The sequence below is a fragment of the Motacilla alba genome, chromosome 2, assembly GCF_015832195.1.
Source record: "Motacilla alba alba isolate MOTALB_02 chromosome 2, Motacilla_alba_V1.0_pri, whole genome shotgun sequence".
NCBI classification, from domain to species: domain Eukaryota; kingdom Metazoa; phylum Chordata; class Aves; order Passeriformes; family Motacillidae; genus Motacilla; species Motacilla alba.
This window is the reverse complement of record NC_052017.1, coordinates 62,468,487-62,489,183: the sequence shown is the minus strand read 5'-3', so window position 1 is coordinate 62,489,183 and position 20,697 is coordinate 62,468,487. Positions and strand designations below refer to the sequence as shown.

The 20,697-nt window shown below is 43.3% G+C and overlaps 1 protein-coding gene across 2 annotated transcripts; it reads right to left on the bottom strand.

The window, feature by feature from the left end:
* Nucleotides 1-5,796: 5,796 nt before the first annotated feature.
* Nucleotides 5,797-20,396, bottom strand: CD83 (CD83 molecule). 2 transcript variants are annotated; one of them, XM_038129481.1, is made up of 5 exons: nt 19,890-20,396; nt 19,631-19,785; nt 9,725-9,941; nt 9,508-9,611; nt 5,797-7,767 (listed from the first exon to the last, which is right to left on the bottom strand). In XM_038129481.1, exons 1-5 carry the CDS (start codon nt 19,930-19,932, stop codon nt 7,609-7,611), a joined length of 678 nt encoding a protein of 225 aa, XP_037985409.1. In that variant the 5' UTR covers nt 19,933-20,396; the 3' UTR covers nt 5,797-7,608. The 2 variants fall into 2 exon arrangements, with proteins under 2 accessions (XP_037985409.1, XP_037985410.1); XM_038129482.1 differs by having other exon boundaries at nt 19,631-19,761; nt 19,890-20,381.
* Between the last annotated feature and the right edge of the window lie 301 nt (nt 20,397-20,697).

Below are 20,697 nucleotides of genomic sequence, written 5' to 3'. Positions count from 1 at the left end.
GCTTATTATTATCTTCGAACACAGATAGTTCACTGTTAGATAAAACAGTAGAAAAATGCAGGCCACAGCAGGGAAAAAATCAATGGAAAAGGTACAAAACCCACAAGAAATAATAACAAGAAAGTTCCTGTAATTAAGGCACCCACGGGAGAGTCAGGAAAACTCATCTCCCTCATTCTGATCTAAACTTTTGCAGGAGATTTCTGTTTTCCAGATGTCCAGCTTTTATTCATAAAAGAAAGATTATGTGTTTTCCCACCTCATGGATTTATCAACATGAACTGAATTGGTTAGTCTCAAAAGTATTGTAAGAAAGTACCATCAAGAGCAGTTCAGGCACACACTTATGCTGTTAACTATTTTAGAAAACTGGGACTTAGATAATAAGAAGAGTGGTAGAAAATAAAACAAATCTTTTTGTCCAACAGAGCAATTATCCTGTGCAATCAAAACAGGCCTTAGATTGTGCAACACAGAAGCATGTTCCCTTCAACAACGGAGTGTTAAAGTCTAAAGAATGTGTGTATGTGCTCATCTCCTCTATGCTGGGCTAGCTGTAGCATTTTTTTTGAGCCAGGTTACTTAGATCCACAGATCCATATTGCAAGGAAAGCACTCTCTTTGGAGATACTATGCTAAAAAACCACGTGTATCTCATTCTGCAAGATTGTCAGACAATATATGATTTTTTTAAATTTTTGTTCCTGCTAGTGCTGGAGTCATTGTAGTAGATATACTTATACTCTTCTTTCTGATTCATAGTAATTCTAGGTAATGTTAGTTTTTGTCCTATAATGCCACAAAAGTTTCTTCATGTCCTTGACACCCCAGATGTTCGGGCACCTTCATTGCTTTAGGAAGTTGCCTGTTTCTCTCCAGTTTTGTGATTCAGTGAAGCATCTTGGCATAAGACTTTCTCTCTGCTTTACTTCTTCTAAACAATTTAACACGTTTATGTGGCCTTGAACATGATCACTTCTACTGTACAGTTGGGCCTACAGCAAATCCCCAGAATCAACCAGCCTGAAACTTCTAAGCCTGAAATTTGACTCACAGTGTTGATGCCTCAGGCCCAATCTTCTGTATTGCAGACAGTTTGGCTCAGGAAAAAAATAATGGGCATCATTTTTTGCACAAAGTCCCATTTTTTCCATTCTGTTCTATCTGATTTGATCCTATTTATCCTTTTGAAGAAATAATTTTGAAAGCATTTCAGCCTTTGCTGCTGACTAATTATCAACTTCTTTCAAGTGCATTTTCCCATCCTTCCTCTTCTCTATGCTCCTAAAAACATGATAAAAATATTTTAAAAATATGAAAAGATAATGCAGAGGCATCCCAGATACTCCAGCCAGCAAGCTGGAGTCCTTATCCAGGGCCTAGCTCAAATGCCTCTACACAAACACACGGAGTATGGGGAGCAAATAGAAAAACTAGAGATAAGCACACACCTGCTTGGGGATGACAACATCGACACCACAGGGATATGGTGGGATGGCTCCTTGACTAGAGCTTCGGAATGGAAAGTTTCAGGCTTTTTAGGAAGGACATTCTAGGGACATGATGACGGAGTGTAGCCCTGATGTCAATGACCAGCTGGAGAGTCTGGAACTCTGGCTGGGAAAGGATGAGGAGCCCACTGAGGGGTGAAGGATTAAAGACAGCAGGGACAGGGGATGTTATAGCGGGAGTTTGCTACAGGCCACTCAGTCAGGAGAATGGTGTGGATGAAGCCCTCTGTAGGCAGATGGGTGCCTGAATACTCTTAATCCCTGGTTTTAATCCCTGGTTCTTGTGGCAGGTTTCAACCTCCTCTATGTCTGTCGGAGGGACAACATGGCAGGGCAAAAGAAATCCCAGAGGTTCCTCAAATGTGTCAAAGCAACTTCCTTACACAAGTGACTGAGGAGCCAACAAGGAGAGGTGCCATGCTGGACCTTGTGCTCACCAACAAAGAGGAGCTGGCAGGGAATGCAGTGCTCTAAGGCACTGTAAGTGAAAACAGCATGGTGGAGATAAAGATCCTCAGGGCAGTGAGAAGGGCACACAGCAAAATCACTGCCCCAGACATCAGGAGAGCAGACCTTTGGCCTCTTCAAGGACCTGCTCCATAGAGTCCTGGAAAGCAGAGGGGCCCAAGGATGCTGGCTGAATTTCAAGGATCACTTCCTCCAAGCTCAGGATCAATGGATTCCAGCAAGAGGGAAATCAGGAAAAAAATGCTAAGAGACCTTCATGGATGGACAAGGAGCTGCTGAGCAAGCTCAGAGAGGAAAACAAAGCTTTCAGGAAGGGGAAACAAGAACAGGTGATCCAGGAGGAATACAAGGAAATTGTATGGCAAGCTAGGGACAAGGCCCAGTTAGAATTGACTTTGTCCAGGGATATCAAGGATAACAGAAAGGGCTTCTATAGATATGTTGCAAGCAAAAGAAAACCAGGGATAATGTGAGCTCTCTCCAAAAGGAAACAGGAGACCTGGCTACACTGGTCTAAGAGAAGACTAAGGTTTGAAATGACTTCTGTGCCTCATTCTTCAACAGCAAGTGTTCCAGCAACACCAACCAAATCAAGAAAGACAGACACAGGGACTGGGAAAATGAAGATCCTGAGCCCTTTCAGGTTTTAGGCCATCTAACAATCATCCGCAGGTCCTGAGGGAGCTGGCAAAGTTTCTAAGCCACCATTTTTGAGAAATTGTGGCAGTCAGGCAAAGCCTTCAATGACTAGAAAAAGTGAGATATAACCCCCATTTTTAAAAAGAGTGTCAGAGTTTGACACTCGCCCAATAGCAGGCACCAACAAGTCACTCGCTCACCCTCCCCTGTTAGGCAGCAGAGAGGGGTAAAAGTAAACAAATGCTTCATAAGTGAGATGAGGACTGGGAGAAACACTTCAAGGGCAAAACCGACTCAACTTATATTGCAAAGTGAATTTTATTTCTAACAGAATCAGAGGAGGATAATGAGAAATAAAGTAAGTTTGTAAAACACAATTTCACCCCCAGCCCCTCCCTCCTTCCCACCGACAGTTCAGGGAGACAGGGCATGGGGGTTTTGGTGAGTTCATCACTGAGATTTTCTTCCACTGCCCCAGAAGAGGAGTCCTTCCCCTGTGAGACTGTGGGGTCCCTCCCACGGGAAACAGCTCTCTTGGACTCCAGCATGGGTCCACTCACAATCAGCAGCCCAACCACACCTGCTGCAAACGTGAGTCTCTCCCACAGGCAGACAATCCTCCCAAAACTGCTGCAACACGGCTCTCTCTTTCCATGGGCTGCAGTCCTCCAAGGACAGGCTGCTCCAGCCTGGGAGCAGGGACTCCCTCTCTCCACTGTGTCTCCCACTGGATCACAGCCTCCTCCTGGCATCCACCTGCTCTGGCATGGGCTCCTCCCCCACAGGCTGCAGGTGGATCTCTGCATCCCCTGTGGATCCCCATGGGCTGCAGGGGCACAGCTGCTTCACCATGGTCCTCACCACGGTGTGCATAGGAATCTCAGCCCTGGCGCCTGGAGCACCTCCTGCCCTCCTTCTCCACTGACCTTGGTGTCTCCATGTTGTTTCCCTCACGTACTCTCACCTCCTCCTCTTCTCTGACTAGGAGCAAAACCCATGACTTTGTTTTGACTTCTTTCTTAAATATGTCATCATAGAGGCATTATCAAAATCTCTCATTGGCCCAGTTTTGGCCAGCAGTATGTCTGTCTTCAGTGCCATCAAGGATTGGCTCTGCTGGACATGGTGGAAGCTTCCAGCAGCTTCCCACAGGAGCCATCTTTGTGGGCCCCCCTCCCCCCACTACCAAAAACCAGGCCATGCAAAATCCACACAAAAGGGAAAGCATAACACCCAGAGAAGTACAGACCAGTCAGTCTTACCTCTGTGCCAGGCAAGATCATGGAGCAGATTCTCCAGGAAAATATGCTAAGGCACATGGAAAACAAAGAAGTGATTGATAACAGCCAACATGGCTTTACAAAGGGGAAATTGTACCTGACAAATTTGGTGACCTTCTGTGATGGGGCTACAGTGTTGGTGGACAGGGGCAGAGCGACTGACATTGTCTTCCTCGACTGCAGCAAGGCATTTGACACTGTCCCACACAACATCCTCATCTCCAAACTGGAGAGGCGTGGATTTGATGGATGAACACTCAGTGGATAAAAAACTGCCTGGATGGCCACACACAAAGAGTTGTGGCCAGCTGTTCATTGTCCAGTGACAAGTGATGTCCCTCAGGGGTCAGTACTGGGCTGATGATGTTCAGCATCTTTGTTGGTGACACAGCCAGTGGAATAGAGCATGAACCTTCAGAAAGTTTGCTGACAACACCAAGCAGTGTGGTACATTAGACATGCTGGAGGGAAGGGATGCCATCCAGAGGGACATGGACAGGCTTGAGAGGTGGACCTGTGCAAACGTCGTGAAGTTCAGCAAAGCAGAGTGCAAGGCCCTGCACCTGGATCCTGGAAATCTCAGACACACCCACAGGATGGGCAGAGAAATGATTGAAAGCGGCCCTGCAGAGAAAGACTTGAGGGTGATACTCAATGAAAAAACTCACATGAGCGCTGTGTGTGCTTGCAGCCCAGAAACCCAATGGAATCCTGGGCTGCATCCAAAGGAGAGTGGCCAGCAGGGTGAGGGAGGGGATTCTGCCCCTCCACTCTGCTCTGGTGAGGACCCCACCTGGATCCACCTGGAGTGCTGCATCCAGCTCTGGGGTCCCAAGAAGGACATGAAACCACCGGAGCAAGTCCAGAGGAGGGCCACGAAGTTGACAAGAGGACTGGAGCTCCTCCCCTACAAAGACAGGCTAAGAAAATTAGGGGTGTTCAGCCTGGAGAAGAGAAGGTTTTGTGGACACCTCATAGCAACCCTCCAGTATCTGAGGGGGTCCTTCAGGGAAGCCAAAGAGGGACTCTTTATCAGGAGCTGTAGGACAGGACTAATGGGTACAAATGGAAAGAGGGGAAAATTAGGCTAGAGATTAAGAAAAAATATTTTACTGGGAGGGTGGTGAGACCCTGGAACAGGTTGTCCAGGGAAGTTGTGGATGCCCCATCCTTGGCAGTGTTCAAAGCAAGGCTGCATAAGGCCTTGGGCAACCTGGTGAAGTGGGAGGTGCCCCTGCCCATGCCAGGGGGACTGGGACTAGATGATCTTTAAGACCCATTCCAACCTCTTAGCATTCTATGATAAACCCCAACAAACTATGACTGTCGGGGATTAAATCTTTCTGACCAAATGGAGAAACACATACGCCTTCATTTCATCTTTTTTGCCTCCTAAACATACAGGTCACCCAGTATGATGGGCCATGTTTAAAAGTAACTGTGGGCAGACTGAAACACCTTTGTATTTTCCCTAATGACTTGTCTTTTGTAGGGAATAGGTGTTTTATAATGTACTTTGGGCAGAAAGTAAAAATTTGATGAAAATTTAAATGGTGCTAAGTCCTTAGAAGTACATAAAATTATCCATTGCTTAATCAGTTATACACACATACATGTTTTTTCCTGCAGAAGAGGCTGAATCACATCTCTACCTTATTTGATGTAATTATGCTAGTTGTAATATAAAATGCAATTGATACGGAGTTTTTCTGAGTTTATTTCCCAAATGTAGCACACAAAACCAAATGGCAGGTTATCTCTGAATTTTTATTTCAAGTATCCTACACACATTTAAATGTAAAAATTACAGAAAATAAAATTTAAAAAAGCAATGTGGTATTACTGTACTTACTATGTTCTAAGTAATTTGCATATCCCTTAACTATATGTCATAACTATAAGTCATTCTGGTCAGGAGCCTATTGGACTCCAGCAATGCAGACATCTACCCTGCTCCCAGAGCCAATGCTGAGTGATGTACAGCTTTCTTCCCATCAACACTTCAAAATTAGTCAAAGGATTACAGAAAGATCTTTTTGTCAGCAGTCTGGAATTCCAAACTGCATTTAAAATTCTAATGTTGCTGGTCAGTTCTTGAAGTATTTTTTTAAACTGGGCTATTTGGGGTATGCAAGTTCTGAAGTTTGGGCTCAAATTCTGACATGGCATAAGCACTTTAGAGTCCTCTTCCTTCACCTTCTGCACTAGCAATCCAATAGAAGAAGGTTCCTTGGATTCAGAGCCTAGGATCTCTTGCTGTTTGATCCAAAAGGACAAATCTTCTCTCCCCTTTATGGTGTGCCTGAGTTCAGCTTTTCTCATGTCCTTTTTTCACATACATACACTGCCAACACCAAATGTCCTATCTTCCCTTCCTGTATCTCATAGCTATCTTAGTACATCCCAAAGACATGGTTGGTTGATTTCTTCCAAGCCAGGGCTCTGGTCCTCACTCGAGTAACTTGACTGACATAAGTGTTTCATATGTTTGGCTCCATGTTTTGTAAACTACACAATAAGGCATCTTTACATGTCCTTAATATCACAGTCTTCTTCATTCTTATTTGAGATTAACAGTCTCATTGAAGCTTCCTACAGATTAATCTGGAAAATATGTCCCTATTTTTCCTGCTGAGATAAAAAGTTCATTCAGTCCAGAAAGATTTTGAGAAAATCATCTTCCTTCTCAGCCTGTCTGTCACTCTAAGATTTAAGAGTGAATGTTGCTTTGATCCTTCCAGTGCAAGAGCATGAAGTTACCTCTTCAGCCTGCTTGAACATCACATGATGGATTACATCTCATTTGCAGTAAAGGAACTCTGTTACCACATTTCTCCTCATGGAGAAAAGCAAGGCACAGCTTTTCCCAGGAATATAGCTGGGACTCACGTTCTCTGAACATCAGAGAAAGAAAAACACAATTTTTATCACTTGCTGTGCCTGTGTTGTGCCAAAGTAGAATGGAATGTGGAGATTGTTTACCCAAAGTGAGGATGTCTTCTTCCCTTGGCCAATCAAGGCCAAGAGTGTGTCTGTGTTGAGATTGTCTGCTGGCAATCTCGAGACAGTCAGCGAGAGTCATGGATGAGTGCAGTTGAGCTTGTGAGTGCATGGCAGATTCAATTGTAGATTTATAGAATAAAGTATTTCATCAGCCTTCTGAAGATGGAGTCGGATGCCGCGTCATTTTTCTCTCCCATCATTGAGGGGGTCGCCTTGTTTGCAATAGAACTCCATCCAGGATCAGGCTCAGATCAGAGACAGCCCTGCACACATTTCTTTTCATACTACAGCACCTGCTGTGTTTGCTTCCAAAAGGTGGGAGATATCAGTCCAGTGAAGAGCTTCATCTGCTGGCTTTGCACAGGCATGGCCTCCCTACAACTCAGTCTTCATGTTAGAAGCATATTCTTGCTCAGAAAAGGAGGGCTTCACAGCAGAGTGAAATAAAGTTGATACCAACCTCATAACAGCATTGTAACATGTTGTGTAGCAGTAAAGGTATTTTTTAGCTGACTAACTCTCAAAAGTTACAGTAGTGCATAACAGTGCTTGTCGACGGCTTGTCCAGCACAAGCAGACCACTGACAAGGCACCTGTACTTTCAGGCTGTTCTGAAGAGACCATATATTATAATTTATTTCCTCTCCATACCACTCAGCCATCCAGCTTGTGTTTACTGATGAGTCCACAGTGCCATCAACGTCAACTTAGACAGAACTTGAAGTAAGCTCATTTTTGCAAGTGCTGTCACTGTTTAAATGCTGCAAAGTTGTTATTTCACATACATTGATGAGGGTAAGCATGTGCTTCATATCTGGTCTGGTTTTTTGGTAATTGGGAGACATACTCTCTTTTCTTAGACATGTCTAAAAGAGAAAACACAAAGGAAAGCTTAAAACTGAGAATTCCTATGAAAGACAATTTAAAAAAAACTTTTGAAGTTTTTATTTTTTCTCTTTGCTAACCCTAGCTCAAAACACCTTTCCCATTTGTTTGTCACTGGAAGCACTCAGCACCAATAAAAGCTGCTGTTTCTTGCTAAATCAATTAACTTTATAGGACAAAAGCCTCAGTCAAAAAAGAAAATTTATATTTGAGTCACATTTTCATCTCAACAGGCCTTGCATCAAGCTATTGCAAGTGTGCTTCCACCTGCCTTCAATGCAAGCCAATGCCTGAAATATTTTCATCAAATTCTCAAAGTAAAGCCCCAGTCCTGCCAACCAGCTCTAAAGTGAATATTGCTGTTGAGTTTAGTGGAGATAAGGCACAATCTTCATTAAAGAAGAGGACAAGGCAACCTGTAAGAACTTAACAGGCATTTTAAATAATGAACCTCACTTGTGAGATCAGGTTGCTATTAAATTTTGATGAAAGCTAGGTTGATATCTGAGACAGGGCCTCACCCAAAAGTAAGATACACGTAATTCCACCACAGCGATTATCTTCACTACACAGCTCTGCTTTTTATAACTGCACCACTAAAACCGAGACCTTTTTTTGTAAGGGGAGGAGAGATTTCTGTAGAGATCTGAAATTCTTTCAGGACACTGAGAAGAATGTGGGGCATCTGTCTCTTCTGAGTGATATCCTTGCTTTCATGCTTCCATCCTAACAAATTCCTACAAGATTTATCTCATCAAACTTTTGTCTGAATGGCACAAATTACTGGCAGAATTGTCAATCTAAAAAAGAGACAGGCATAAATTTAATTGCTCCCTGAAGATACATGGAAAGCTACATTTAGCACAGCTAATTAGATACACTCTGATCAACAGTTATGATTCATCTGCTGAGGAGCAAAACAAGAAGGCAAATACGAAACAGGCAGCAAAAGTTAAATCTGACCTCCCAAAATGTTGGGGCTGGTTCTGGTTTTATTTTTATTATAAATGCAGCCAGCGATGTACTGTACTGGTACCCAAGATTCCTGCTACCTCTGAGCAAGGTGACTTCACTGCCACTGCACCCAAAGCATAGCTTTTCTTCTGTGGAGTGAGCTTCCCAAGTACCTCCTCTCCCTTCCTTTCCCAGAACTACCATCCAGCAGTAAAGGTATGGATAAACTCCCCAATGAGATTTTTCTCCATGTATTTTAAAATGTCCGTTCAACAAGAAAGACAGGACTTCACAAAAATGCTCATCTGAAATGGGGTTGACACCAATTTACCAGTGTGGAAACTGAGGCAAAAAGCAGGTGGACTTGGACATGTCCACCATGCCACCGCACGAAGTAATTCCACAGGCAGGGAAGGGCTCCCAAAGGTCTGTGCCTCCATCTTGGACAAATGCTGTTCCCAGGTACTAAACCAGAAGACCTGTTGCCATGCCCTTAAACTGGTAAGTAGTTTACACAGAGTAACTGGAAGCAGAAATGAGCAGTGAGAGTGCAGGAAAATAACTGATAGTTTGAATTAGATCCGAGTTAGATCAGGGCGCAGTTCGCTCTATTTGGAACTCCATCCTCATGTACCCAAGTTTAATCATAAATTAAGTATGGACACCAACTTCAGACCAGCTGTGTTAAAGCAGTGCTAGCAGAGAAAATGAGTGGGGGTATTTTGGTTGGTATTGTTGCTTTGCTTATGAGAAAGAGAATTACTTACACAAGTAAAAAAGATGAGCAGCAAATAAAAAATCCCAAGGCAAGTCAGCATGAAGAGCTCGCCTTTGTATTTTTTTAGTTTGTCCTCTTCTATTCCAGGGCAACCTAAAATGTAAAGCACAGTGTTATATTGCTCTGGTGTTTGTACAATATTTTAAAACTGTTACCTTCCTGACATGCCACGTGGAGCATGGGACAGTCAAAGCTCTCCACTGTACCTGTTACTTTTAATGTGACTGTGCTGCTCAGATTGCGTTCTCCGTTCTGCTCCCCCAGAGTGCACTTGTACGTCCCGCTGTTTTGGCCAGTCGCATTTTTGATCCTCAGTGAAAAAGAGGTGTCATTGGATAGCTCCAAGGACCCCCCAACTTCTCGTGGAAAATGAGATTCCAGATCAAGGACTTCCCATGTTATTCCTTCGCTGTCTCCAGCCATCTGGAAAACACAAGTACATTTCTCTTCTTGGGCAACAGTGTCATCCTCAGCTTTAGGGTAAAGAACATTTTAAAGCTGGTTTATGGCTGAAAATGCAGAGCCTGAAGAGAGGCAGGAGGGAGCACAACCTCAAATCCATTTAATATGTTCAGGATTGCAACCCAAAAGTATATAGGGTTTTGCTTAAATGGACTCTATCTATAAATAGGAATGACAGAACTATTCTGTAATAACTTCTTAAGCTGCCTCACCTGGACCGCAACATGACAGAAGGCAGGTGTAGAGTGTGCTCTCAGTGCACCTATGCAGAGGCCCCAGAAGAGTTCAAACCGAGAGACACAATCCATGGGGATGGAGCAGAGGCAGTAAGAGGCAGCCCTACCCAGGTGCTTAGCGGTGACCCTGGGGACCAGAGGTGCCCAGGAGAGCATGGCAGCAGGCAGCGGGGCTTCACTGCTGCCTGTGCTTGCCCTGCCAGCACACCTTCTGCCATGCAGTGGTGACAATTAAACCTGCTTACCCAGCAAGTGTGCCCCTGCACGAGGGCTCTGCCAAGCACAGGCTGGCACCCTCCCAGCGGCTCCACAGCCCAGAGTTCCCTGTGGGAATGCAGCGCTGGAAACTGCACTTTCCAGTGCCAGTTTCTATGTAGCTGACCCCTGAAACCATGCTGCCTCTCTGGAGGAATGGAGGTTCCCCCCCACCCCACTTCCCTCCCTTCCTCTCATGACTGGAACCAAAGAATAAAAAATTGCTTTGACTCCTTCAGATTCAGTTGTGTGAAGGTCACAAGCAGGTTCTGGTGCACTTGGGGAGCATTTGTATGTTGAATTTCTTAATTGTAACCAGAAGAGCTACATTCCTTGGTGTTGCTGAGAGGCTGCTGGAGGAATGAAGTGTATTCCCAGAACAGTTCATACTGCAGGGCGATAGGATGCACTGAAAATGACAATTGGCTGAGAACCACAAAGAAGAGAGAAATCACTAAGTTGATTTGAAAGATGGAAGAAGGGTTTGAATTAGCCTGTGTCCATTCTTATTCATCGAAGTTGCTCCCTGGGATTCAAGGCAGCATGCCCTCTATAAAGGTTTCCCAAGTAATGAATTCAATCTTTCTGTGGACCAGCAGAGCCAGAGCCAGCTCATAAGTCCAAGGCTCAGCATTTCAGCCAAACGTATAACTAATGTAAGCCAAGGCTTTTTATTATTATTATTTTATTTTAATAGACACATTTTTGGGTCATATGTTGGTGCTTACTTTCTATCAGCATAGCTACTGCATCAGGGTATAACAGTTACACTGCAAGTTATTAAAATTAACACAACTTTCTCATACTGAGGCTAGGAGTATCTGGTTTCCCTTTCCTGCGTTTGCAGGAGGAAAGCACACTCAAAATTCTGGAGAGAAGTAAGAAGTATGTGTCTGATGCTCCCTTCAACATTGCTATTTTTGCAGCCTAAAATGGTGTAAAACAAGCTGCAAATTGGGGAACTTTTCAGGAACTGAGGAATGAGACTAAAGCAAAAAATTTCCTTAATTGTAAAGATTCTTTCTCAGAAAGGTTTTGGGGTTTTCAGTGCATCAACTGAATACAGAGCAGTAATTTCCTGGGGCTTTCCACACTTTACTCAGAAAGAGGGAAGAATCTTCCCCTTAATCCCCCAGTAAATTTACCCCAGCTTCTCTTTCTTACTGCACTCCACCCTAAGCAGTACAAGACAAGCAGGATGTATGGTGGTTTTCAGGCTGCAGGGACTTCACTGTGCTACAGGGATTTAGGTATTTTCAGGCCTTGCACATTGTCAGAGATGGGGCCAGAGGAATTCCAATATCCAGGCTGGGCTCAGCTCTGATTACAACTAGGTCAATAGCAGCTAAGTGGATATAGTTGACCTCCCTCAGATCTAATTTTTGCCACTTTCCCTTCCCTTACCACCCCCTTCCTCAGTGAAATTTAAAACTGCCCACAGGGCAACAAAAGGAACCAGCCTGGCTGCCCTTTGCATTACCCTAAATTGCAGATAGGAGGTCTGAGCTACACACAAAAAAAAATTAGATTTGTTTAGGGATTTTTGGTTTTGTTTTTTCCTTTCATTTACTGGCAGCATAAATAATTGGTGTCCTGGGTGGTAAATGGTGGTGTGATTCTTGTGGCTGAGATCTGGGAATGAGGCAACACTTTGATCTTTCTGTATGCAATTGCAATCAGCGCTGCTCCTAAAAGGGAGAACTCAATTAAGTCCATGCATCCCATGCCTGACCATGCACTTATTCCAAGTGAGATTTTGGGTAAATGATTGAACTTCCCTATTTCATGGGAACAGTGAGAGATAGGATTTATTATTGCCTCCAAAGCTTTTTAAGGTGCTTGGCTGCCATTGCAAGCACAATGACGGTGACCCTGCAGACAAGACTGTCAGAATTTTGCCTTAGACACGCTCTGTGTCAGGCAAAGCAGTGTCGTGAAACTGCACTAAGGACATGCTTTTCCCATAAACAAGAAGAAAAAGTTACTTTGTGGCCTAATCTGGCTCCCTCACTTGCTGAGAAACCACTGGTGACCCGGATGGGGGTTGTGAACCTTGAGTGTGGCGAGGAGGAGGAGGAGGAAGGGGTCATGTGTGGGTTTAATTCGGGGTTTGCACGCCTTTCTTCCTCCATTAAATCTCCTCTTTACTGAAGGGCAGGGACAGGCAAGGCAATCTGCAGGCGTGCTGTGTGCCCAGCAGCATCTCAACATTTTTTAGGCTGCAGAGACATCTGGTGGCATTTTTCCAGCCTCTGCAGGCATTGCATCCATCCCTACTCAGAGGTCACAGCAACCTTTTCTCTGATGCCTGAACCAAGCCTTTTTCCACAGCAATCTTATCTCCTGTTATCTTATTAGGAAAAAAAAAAACCAACAAACCCACCAAAGAAAAAAAACAAAAAACAAACAAACAAAAAAAAACAAAAACAAAAAACCAAACCAACAAAAATACACCCCTTCCTTTTAAAATTCTCTACATAGCAAGAAGACATCTGAGCAAATTTGCAGAGCACATCCTCACATCTCAGCTGTATAAAAGGAAGACCATGAGATGTTCAGTAAGGTCATCGTTCTGCCTCTTGCTCTATTTGAGACAAACTCTTTCCCACCCCAAACCTAATTAAAATTACAAAAATGCCACTTTGCTTGCCACCTCCTGTGAATTACTTGGCAGACTCTCTCGCTGGACAGATCATTTTGCAGCTCAAGCTTCTGTGATAAACCAGCTCTAATTCATGCCAAGTGTCCTCCAGGTGATACCCCAGCCCAAGGTAAATGCTGGAGTTTTACCTAATTAATTCCACACAAGCTTAGCGGGATCAAAGCAAGCACTGCCAGAGACAGCAATCCACTTGTGTAGGGACCATCCTCTTCTTTAATCACTGACAAAAATCTTTTCTTCTCACGTTTCATTTGTGTTTCATGTCCCTTACACCTCACTGCTGAACAAAATGCAGCATGCCAGCTTCCCCTGCTCCCTACCTCCAAATGGAGGAGAAAAGGAGCATATTCCTGCTCCCGTTCCCGTGTTTGCTGCTATTTTTTAAATTTTTTTAATGTTTGCTTTACTGAAAGTCAAAAGGCAAATGGTGACTTGTGTGGGGACAGGTAGAAAATTCTACTAAATCTTTTTTCATAAAAAGGGCCTTGTTAGCATGCAATCTGCTGGGGGTTAATTCCAGCCATTAAGAAAAACTAGCCATTAAGAAAATTTTAAAAAAGAAGAAATGTGAGTTTATGTTTAATGTCACACATATACTGCCCTCAGCAACGTCTGTGACAGACTTTCAGAAATCACCTGGCAGAATATCTTCAGCAGAGCCTGAAGTGAGGTGGATCCTTCACCTCTGTTCAGTCCCTGCTGAGACACACCCTGGAGTGCTGGGCTCCCAGGGCAAGACAGACATGGTCATATCTGAGGGAGTCCAGTGAAAGGGCACAAAGATGGATAATATCTTGGAGAACCTGACATGAGCAGAAGCTGGCAGAGATAGTTCAGCCTGGAAGAGACCAGGCTCAGGATCATCTAATCAGTATTGATTCAACCTGATTAACAGGGGGATAGAGAAACCAAAGGTGGACTCTTCTCAGTGGCCTTCAGAGGCAAGAAAAGAGGTAATGTGCATGGGCTGAAATTCAGGAAATTCCACTGAAGCAAAAGAAAACCCCTTTTTACTGTAGGGGTGGTTGAACACTGGAATGGGCTGCCCAGAGAGGGTGTGGAATCTCCACCCTTTGAGATATTCAGGACTGAACTGGACACAGCCTTGAGGAGACAGCTCTAGTTGTCAGTTTTTAGTGTGTTTAATTGAAAATTATTTAGTTCCCAAAATCTTGGAAACATGTGGTCTAAAGAGGTTGTGATTTGCCCACATATATTCTCTAGTCAACTGACTAATTCCTATTAAGTTTCTCCTAGCCTGGAGCTTTTTGGTAAGAACAGTGGATATTAAAATGGGATATGTTTGATTGAAAATACAACTGAGCTGATATATTTCTGTTCTCTGAATGTATGAATTATGATAAATAGGTAGAATAATTAGGCCCCCAAAATTTAAGTGCTCTTCAGCAAATGTTTCTTTTTCAGAGAACTAAAAACAAGGTGGTGGAATGAGGAGGAACATTTTGCTCAGTTCTAGCTGGCTAGGTTTTAGCTATTGTTTTGAAAACTGCTTCAGCATTACATGGCAGTAGCCTAAAAAGGGCAATTCACCCATGCTGTAGTGCTTGCACCCAACTAATCAATTAATATTTAATTTTATCATGAACATATGCAAGTGGGCAGTTCTCACAATAACTCACATAAACTGCTCTCATTAAATAACTTTTCTCATCAAACTTTTCCCACACTAAAGTGGTACACTGTCTTCCAGATAAATCAAAGTGCCGCTATAAACCACTTTTCCCATAAAAGAAAATTTTTATTTCAGCAAAAATTTTTGAGGTCCAAAACTGATGTCAGTTTAAAGGTGGAACATATTAACATCAGATTACTTTCTAGTGAGGGTGAGATAATTGTAAAAATGGTTTTGTTTAAAATCATACCAGGCATAATGGCCAAGTTGAAATTTCTGACTGTTATAGAGAGCTAAAAATCTACATATGGCCAGAAGGAATTTTTTTTCTGAACAAAATATATAGAATTCAATGCCCAATAGCCAACATATAATGAAACACAACTGAGCTGAAACTGCTTAATAGGTGTATTTTTCAGCACGAAAAAACACTTCCACATTCGATTAGTGCTAATGGTGCATCCATATGGTTTCTATACACTGTCATGTAGAGACACCAAAGTTAAATTTGAAAATAACAGAATAACAGACATAAATTGTGGGCACATGTGAGTGAACTCTGAGTGTGCTGTAAAAAAGGGGGGATGGGGAGGGGACGGTGGGGGGAAATGAGGAAAGAAAATCCAAAAACCAAGCCCAAAACAACAGTGAAGGAACTATGTGTGACACATGAGCCAGCTGGAAAAGCCCTTTGACTCACTCACACAGACTAAACAACTAAACTATTGTTTAGTTGATTTGGCTTAGTTTGATTTTTATTTTTTAGCTAAGGGCATCCAGCCTTAGCTCATGTCAGACAAAAGAATTGTTTTGGTCATGAAATCATTTCCACTGGTCCCTTCCTGTCTAAATCATTAATGTGATGAAGCTGCTTGGGGATGAATAGATGTCTGAGAAACGTTGGGCTGCATTTCTTTGCATAGGTTAGAAATTCGGCTGAAGTAATTTAGCAAACATTTACCTATGCTAATATATCACAGCTATGCACTTTTAGCAAAAGTAGTTTCCTTTGAAGGAAGGTGCAGTCAATATTATGTGTCTAAACTGCTTATTCTTATTTTGTAATATGACTTCCCCCTCTTATTCAGCCATAATTTTATATTTTTCAAGGAAGTGCTATAAAGTTAAGAGATTTCTCTCCACTGAAGCACAGCTCTCTTTCCTCTTCCTCAAGATTTATTTTAGATTAAGACTCTTCTGGCTGTCACATGAAGAAAATAGTGTAGTATCTACTGGGACTTCATTTGTGTGTGTTTAAACTTTATTTTCAAACTGGATATAAAGTGATAATTATGAGGGTCTATGAAGTGGTTCTCATTTTCAATGTACTTCACAAAGAGAAACTGTTCAGTTTTCAATAGCCCTACAAGGCAGAAAGGTAAGTAAAAGTTTCATTACTCAGATTCTTGTCTAGTAGGTGGGCTGCAGAGATTCAAACCAGCATTTCCATAGACAATTCCCAGTGCCTGGGTGCTTAGGCAAAAAAGACCTAGTTTTCAGTTCTCAGCTGGTAAACTTCCACGCTGCTCATATGTGGGTTTATGGCATGCAGGCTGCCCAGCACTCCTAAAAAGTACTACACTTTAGGACTAGCATAATTATGAATTCTTTTCCATGGCCTCATAGTCAATGGAAGGAGAGCTGCGCCAGGCTGGAAGAGGACTTGGTGGTCTACCTTCTCCCCAGTGTGCTTAGCCAGCCTACTTCATATATTTTTAAGTAAAAATCATTTTGTCTGAGCTGACTGACTGTGGTCCTGATTCTGCACAGATCTACTTGCACAGGTGACTTCCTGCATGAGGATAATTAGCTGCAATAATCCTTGATGCACAGCAAGTCAAACACATCCATGCCTTTTTTTTTTCAGTATGAGACATTAGCAAAAGCAAAGGAATTGAATGCAAACCTTTTTTTACACCCAGTTGGATTTTGACACCAGAATATTAACTCCACTATACAATTACTTCTCTATACAGCAAATACTTTTATATTACAACCTTATTTTTTTTTAAAGCAGATTGTAACAAACTGGCCCTTACTTGGTCTGAGCACACAGAGGTGCCCATGGGAAGGAGTGGTTTGCTCACAGAACATTCACCCTGTGCAAACAGCTGCACAACCAGCACCATAACGTTGCCACCATCATTTTTTTTTAAAGCAGCGGAAGCAAAGGTTAATTGCTTGCATTTACTTCACAGTTCAAAGTGACCTCATACAGAAGATTTCACCTAACAGCTGCTTGAACTTTACAGCCTGAAATTTCATACAATTTGTTGGAATTACCTTTTAATTAGTCCTTTGGGGTTATATGTGGTGTTTATTGATTAATCCTTCAGTAGTTATTTTTAAATAACAGAGTAATTACCTGTGTTGGGTAGCCCAGTCACACTCTACCATTCCCTCACCCGCCTTTGCAGTGTTGAGTGGGGGCAGCAGCACAGAGCCAAAGTGTAGAGAGGGGAGCAGAAAGATCTTCAAGCTGCTGCCTATTTAGCTAGCCCCATAAGTAGAAGTATTGCTTGTTCAGCACAACACACTGAGCCTAGATTGCTTTTCCCCATGGAGAGTCAGGCTTTTTAGATTTGGTGCTCTGCTTTTCCTAATATGGCTGCAACTGTGCCTTGGGCTGGCGTCACCGCCTGCCTGTCCCCACTTCCCACCTCTCTCTTGGGACAAGCAAATAGAAGACTGCAGTACCATGGTTGGTGCCATCAGCCCCTTAGGACTGTGGCAAGAGCTGACAATAGCTGAACTTTTGTTACTTTTTGTGTCAGCAGAGAAAATAAGTGCAAGGTTTTGTCATGCTGGACACTGGAAAACCAGTCTTCCTGAGCAAAGCAGTTGAAGCAGGAAGAGCAAGGAGACCATGGAGGGAGTGAGGTTTATAGGGACAGGGCAGGGGACATGCAGTCGCAGTCTAGACTGTGACAGCATGACTGCTGCAAGGGGGAGCAGCACCAGAGAGGGCCCCCACAAAAGGCACCATCAAATACCACCCTCCTGTGCATGTGCAGTCATTTTGTGCCCAGATGGAACTGCAAAGAGCTACAAGGCAACACAGAATTGAGTTTATAGGCTTTCCTTATATTTCTTCATCAGGGAATGGCTTTTGTCTGCTGCTTGCTGTCTCCCAGCTCCCACTGAACTTGGAGAAGCACATGTTTCTCGAGTATCCCCACACTTCAGCCTGTTTTTGTTTTTGTTGACTTCCAACACTGCTGTGGAGGAGACTATTCTGGGATCCAGTCAGCCTGTTTATTCCTCCCAACCCCCTACCACATCTCCTCAACTCCTCCAGGTCCACCAGACAGCATGGTTTGCCTTCCATGAGCTCTCTGCCCTTCCCAGACACTGGGAGAAAGGGAGCCTTCAATAATTAGCACATATCTGGATGGAAAATACAGATCCTTATCCAGTTTTTGAGGCAGAAAACAAAAAAGAATAAGTTGACTCATATTCCAAATCCCATAGTAAAATTCAACCAAAATCATTATTCTCTCCTCCCTGTTTACCACCTGTGCTTTGTTCAACAGTTTGGGAAAAGATGCTGCACTTGGTGGGTTGGCAGTCAGATGTTCACAACAGCTCTTTTGAGGTGCAGTTGTCATCTGGTCTGTAGGCAGATGCTCATTGTTGTACCAGCAATGAAAATCAGATGCACTGCAAGTTTCAACCTCAGAAGCCGTATCTAATAGCAAACACTCTTGGTTGGTTTACTGTAGGAAATGAGTTTAAAACTGTATCTGACCAAACTGCTGAGAAGCCAAGGCTGTGGCTTTAGGTTCTGGCAGAGATAAATTAACGGTTTTCAACACCCATAAATAAGGTCTTTTTCCTCTTCCCTTCCATTGCTCTACCATCACGTGAAGAAGTAATTCAACTCTGTAACCCACAAAATGTTTATTCACAGTTTGATTTTCCACTATTATAACAATCAACAGAGTGTTGACTTAACAGGTTACAAGAGGACCACCAGGAGTGGCCCATGATAAGCAGCAGGAGTGTGCGGCTGGGAGTGGGGAATGGAGGAGAACAAAACCTTCCCTTTTTTTCCCATTAATTTGGTTTACACCATAAGCTGAAGTTCTGCACTGAGGTGCAAATTTACAGTGCCTACAGTCAACAGCTGCCTCTTCCGCCACTGGGCAATTCTACCTCTCTTAGAAATTTCATCTTGGTAATGTCGAGTGGGACTTTTCTACCCACTAGCTGATTGATTCCTGTAACCCCTCCTGTACACAAGTGGTCAGCAGGGCTCTCCTACTCTGGAGAGAGAAACTCTGAATCAGAGCAGTCAAGATGCAATTTTAACTTCATGACTGCAAAGAGATAACTCAGAATTTCTATCTCTCCATCTGCCTTCTGCTCACACTCTGCCCTTATGCCCACCCCACTAGTCAAATCTTCCTAAAGAATAGCAAGTACTTTTTCAGTTCTTCTATTTCAAAGAAAAAATAATCTCCTGTTTTCAGAGGATTAAACAAGAGCAACATCATTGATGTTGCGAGGCTTAAATACCCTTTTTTTCCTTGAAGAAAATCCCGGAAGACTCCTCTTTGGAGGAGTATTTGGCAGGTTGTACATGGGGCATCACCTGAATTTTGATCCACAGAAGCCAGCAATAATTAGATAGAGAAAAGCAGGCCAAGAGCAATTCAGGGAATCATGCTCAAATAGCCTATCTCCAATGACACAGAAAAGGCCTGTTCTCCTTGGTCACCTCCAAGGTTTGCAGTGCTGCCTTCTCTCTGCTGCACTAATGGGAGGATTCCTCTGCAGAAAACAACCCATTTTGTACAAGACAAGCCAGTATCAGGTAGGAAAGCAAAACAGACTGCTCGAGTAACTTAGACTTTTTTCTTACTTTGTACCAAGACGCTGTCTGGTAGGAGATTGAGGAGTCCTGAAGAGCTTTACAGGGCAGCACCACTTCCTCAGCACACCTCACAGCAACATCTGGGATCATCACAGAAGTCCCACGGATCAAGCACCAAACTGCGAAGCACAGGTACACATCACCTTTAAAAGAGATTGCTTACAAAATCCTTCCTGCCTTCCCAAAACATATCCCCACAAAACAAACATGAAAGACCAGAAGGAAAATTGCAGGGCTGCCCACTTACCATTGCACAGGATGATGAGCAGAGCGTAGACTCCCAAAGACATGGCTTTTACTGCTTCAGATGACAGAGCAGCAACAGTGTGCCTCTCTGCAGGATGGACTGTGAGAGCAGAATGAAGCTGTGACTGCTTCTAGAATGATATTTCTGAAGGCAGACTGGGGAATCCCCCAGACTTATCGTGAGGATTTCGTCATAGGGAAAATCCCTTCATGTATGAACCAAGGCTCCTCCCCTTAAATCTGTGAGGTCACTCCCATGTCTGCAAGCACTTGCAGTGGTAGAAACTCATCTCCCTTTTTTCATTTTTTCTCCCCCTCTGTACTGATCTGAACAGAGTTAGGTTTAACCAAGGAGCACTGTGGGCTGGTGTGAAGGCCATCAAAACCAGCACTCAGTGAATCTCTCTTGAGTGACAAAATGTCAGGGGAAAGGGCTTGCCAGCTCAAAATCCCCTGTCAGCCTTCTCTCTGCAGTCCTAACAGCACAGTGCCTGTGCAAAGTTTGGCCTTGTGATGTGACATTTCTGAAACCACATTTAAGACCTTTCATTTCTGAAACCACATTTAAGGTCACAGCACCATGGAAACACTTTGACTTGGGGCTAAGGGCGAAACAGAAATTATCAGCATGGCTGAGCCAAACAAACTTTTGCAGTAGAGTTACACATTTAATTCTGCAGGTAGGCACACATGAGGTAGAACATTATCTCTTCTTAGCATATTTTGTTATTTTCAAGGCAAAAAAAAAGGCATCTGGAGTAACATAACTTTACAAATTATACGCTGGAAAATTTCATCATGGAAAAAAA

What these genes read in the sequence shown, in the direction of transcription:
- CD83 (XM_038129481.1), bottom strand. Translation starts at nt 19,932, where the DNA reads ATGTCTTTGGGAGTCTACGCTCTGCTCATCATCCTGTGCAATG. An exon ending in AGACAGCGTCTTGGTACAAA is followed by an intron (nt 9,942 to 19,630) that starts GTAAGAAAAAAG and finishes TGTGTTTTCCAG; the next exon opens with ATGGCTGGAGACAGCGAAGG. An exon ending in AGTCACATTAAAAGTAACAG is followed by an intron (nt 9,612 to 9,724) that starts GTACAGTGGAGA and finishes TTTACATTTTAG; the next exon opens with GTTGCCCTGGAATAGAAGAG.